Here is a 2,627-nt window from a genome sequence, read left to right on the forward strand (position 1 = left end):
TCTATTTTTCATGTAATCCGTGCGGGAGAGGAGCGGGGTGCGCTTGTACTTTGCACGGGTGCGGAGGGGAGGGGGTGTATTCTGCTTTTGCTTCTGCTTTGTTTTTATATATTTTTTTTAGTGGGTACCGRGGTGATTTTTGTGGTGGTGGTGGTGTTTTGGGGGTTTTCTTTCAGTTGTTTTGGTTTGTTTGTTTGCTCGGGCCCTGGGCGCGCGCGGAGCCTCTTATGGGAGGGGCCGGGGCGCAGCCCCCTTCTCCCCCGCCACTGTCCTGGGGCGGGCTGGGTCCCCCCCCCCCTCTCCTGCCCCGTGGGGGCGGGCTGCGGCGCGGAGCCCCCCGTGGGGGCGGGCTGGGTCCCTCATCTGTGCTCTGTGGGGGTGGGCCGGGTCCCCCACCGTGCCCTATAGGCCGGGTCCCCACCGATGCCCCCCGCGGGGGCGGCCTGCGTCGCGGTGCCCCCCGCGGGGGCGGGCCGGGTCCCTCACCGTGCCCTATGGGACGGGTTGCCCCTGATGCCCCCGCGGGGGGCGGCCTGCGGCGCGGTGCCCTCCGTGGGGGCGGGCTGGGTCCCTCATCTGTGCTCTGTGGGGGCGGGCCGGGTCCCCCACCGTGCCCTATGGGACGGGTCCCCACCGATGCCCCCGCGGGGGGCGGCCTGCGGCGCGGTGCCCCCCGCGGGGCTGCCGCGCTGAGCGCTGCGCCCCGGCCGCCCGCAGTGATCGTGTCGCCGCTGCTGTACGAGAAGTGCCCGCTGCCCGTGATCCCGCCGCCCGAGGTGCTCAGCGCCGGCGCCTACTACCCGCCGCTGGTGTGGGACGCGGGGCTGCTCTCCAGCCTCTTCCCGGCGGGCGCGGGCGCGGAGGCGGCGGGCGCCGCGGCGCCGGCCCTGGACCTCACGGCGCTCTCCAGCGAGGACGACGAGGGCAAGAGCTCGGGGCCGCCCAGCCCGGCCTCGGCGCCCGCCGCCGCCGAGCGCTTCCGCTGCGCCCAGTGCGCCAAGGCCTACTCCACCTTCGCCGGGCTCTCCAAGCACAAGCAGCTGCACTGCGACGCCCAGGCCAGGAAGTCCTTCAGCTGCAAGTACTGCGAGAAGGAGTACGTGAGCCTGGGGGCTCTCAAGATGCACATCCGGAGCCACACGCTGCCCTGCGTCTGCAAGATGTGCGGCAAGGCCTTCTCGCGGCCCTGGCTGCTGCAGGGCCACATCCGCACGCACACGGGTAAAGCCGCGCTCGCCCCCGCCGGCTCCCCGGCTCGGCCGTTTGCGCCTTATCTGGGAAGATAAGGGCTTCCCAAGCCCCCTCTCCGAAACGGCCTTCCAATCCCCCCTCGGCGGSGCCGAGCCGGGGGTCAAGGCCGGGCTCGTGAACCCGCGCCGGCGGCCCGGCCGGCGGAGCAGCCTTTGTGCCCGCCGCAGGGACGGCTTGTTTGTCGCCTGGCACTGATTTCACACCCTCTTAGCGTACCACAGATGATGTCTGAAGGAAGCTGGAAAGACTTAATTGTGCTTTCCAAATTGAGCACACGCATTTGTTTGCTCCAAAAGAGCCTTTCTGTCAGGAATTCACCCTGCCCGGGCTTTTCAGCGCGAGCCGGGGAGGGAGAAGGGGGAGCAGAGGGGGAAATAGCCGCGCTCGGCCCCCCCCGCCGCGACCCGGGCGAGCGAGCGGCTCCCCTCGAGCGAGCGGCTCCCCTCGCCCGGCGTGGGCGCTGAGTGCAGTCTGCGTTTGTATCGGCAGCCGGCTTGGTTCTGCAGCTGCTTCCAGCGTTGATTTTCCGCGGCTCGCACCAGATTTCTCCGCGAGCAGGAAATTCCGCAGCCGCAGGCGTTCCCCGAGGGGAAGCGGGCGGYGCGCACCTCCCTCGGCCTCCGGCCCCAGCAGCGGCACGGAGCCCCCCCCTCCGCGGGGCTCTTCCCCAGCTTCGGCTAATGAACGGCCCCCTCTTTGATGTGCTCGCCGTGTTGATGCACTGGTTAATTGGGCGCGTTTCTCTTTGTCTCGCAGGGGAAAAGCCCTTTTCCTGTACGCACTGCAACCGGGCCTTTGCCGACCGCTCTAATCTCCGCGCCCACCTGCAGACCCATTCAGATGTAAAGAAGTATCAATGCAAAACCTGCTCCCGGACTTTCTCCCGTATGTCCCTTCTTCACAAACACGAAGAAACAGGCTGCTCTGGAACACGCTGAGGACTCGGGACCCCGCGGACTCTTAACATGCAAATACGTATATTGTAACTAGTTTCTGTAGGAGTTAGTTTCCTTGGTGTTGCCATTACAGTGTGTATCCGACCTGCGTACACAGCTACTTCGGGCCTTAAGAGACTTCTTCGCACTCCCCGTTTCGTGCCTCTTGTGCAATTTTTAAGGCCTGACCCTTCTCCCAGCCGGGTCGGTAGCGATGACCTCCGTGGGTGCGGGGCTGCACTCCCCCGTCGTGTTTGGGCGCAGGTGGCAGAACAAGCGCACGAGAGCCGGACACCATGGGTGCAGGCTTGAGCCTGCTGGCGCTGCCGAAGAGTTTTGCCGTAGACCTGCACCAGGTGCCTACTGGTTGCTGAAGGCACTCAGCACCTTGCAGGGTGGGACCTGTACCCTGACCACACTGCTGGTATAAAAAAACATTGC

General features: G+C 66.3%; 1 protein-coding gene across 1 annotated transcript; it reads left to right on the forward strand.

Moving 5' to 3' along the window:
* Positions 1–15: 15 nt before the first annotated feature.
* On the forward strand, positions 16–2,621 carry SNAI1 (snail family transcriptional repressor 1). Its single transcript, XM_085314039.1, has 2 exons — positions 16–1,221; positions 2,008–2,621. The coding sequence occupies exons 1-2, from the start codon at positions 228–230 to the stop codon at positions 2,187–2,189; spliced, it is 1,176 nt and encodes a 391-aa protein (XP_085170165.1). The 5' UTR covers positions 16–227; the 3' UTR covers positions 2,190–2,621.
* The last annotated feature ends 6 nt before the right edge of the window (positions 2,622–2,627 follow it).

This window comes from Rhea americana, unplaced genomic scaffold, assembly GCF_003343005.1.
Source record: "Rhea americana isolate MKP2758 unplaced genomic scaffold, rheAme1 scaffold_4, whole genome shotgun sequence".
NCBI classification, from domain to species: Eukaryota; Metazoa; Chordata; class Aves; order Rheiformes; family Rheidae; genus Rhea; species Rhea americana.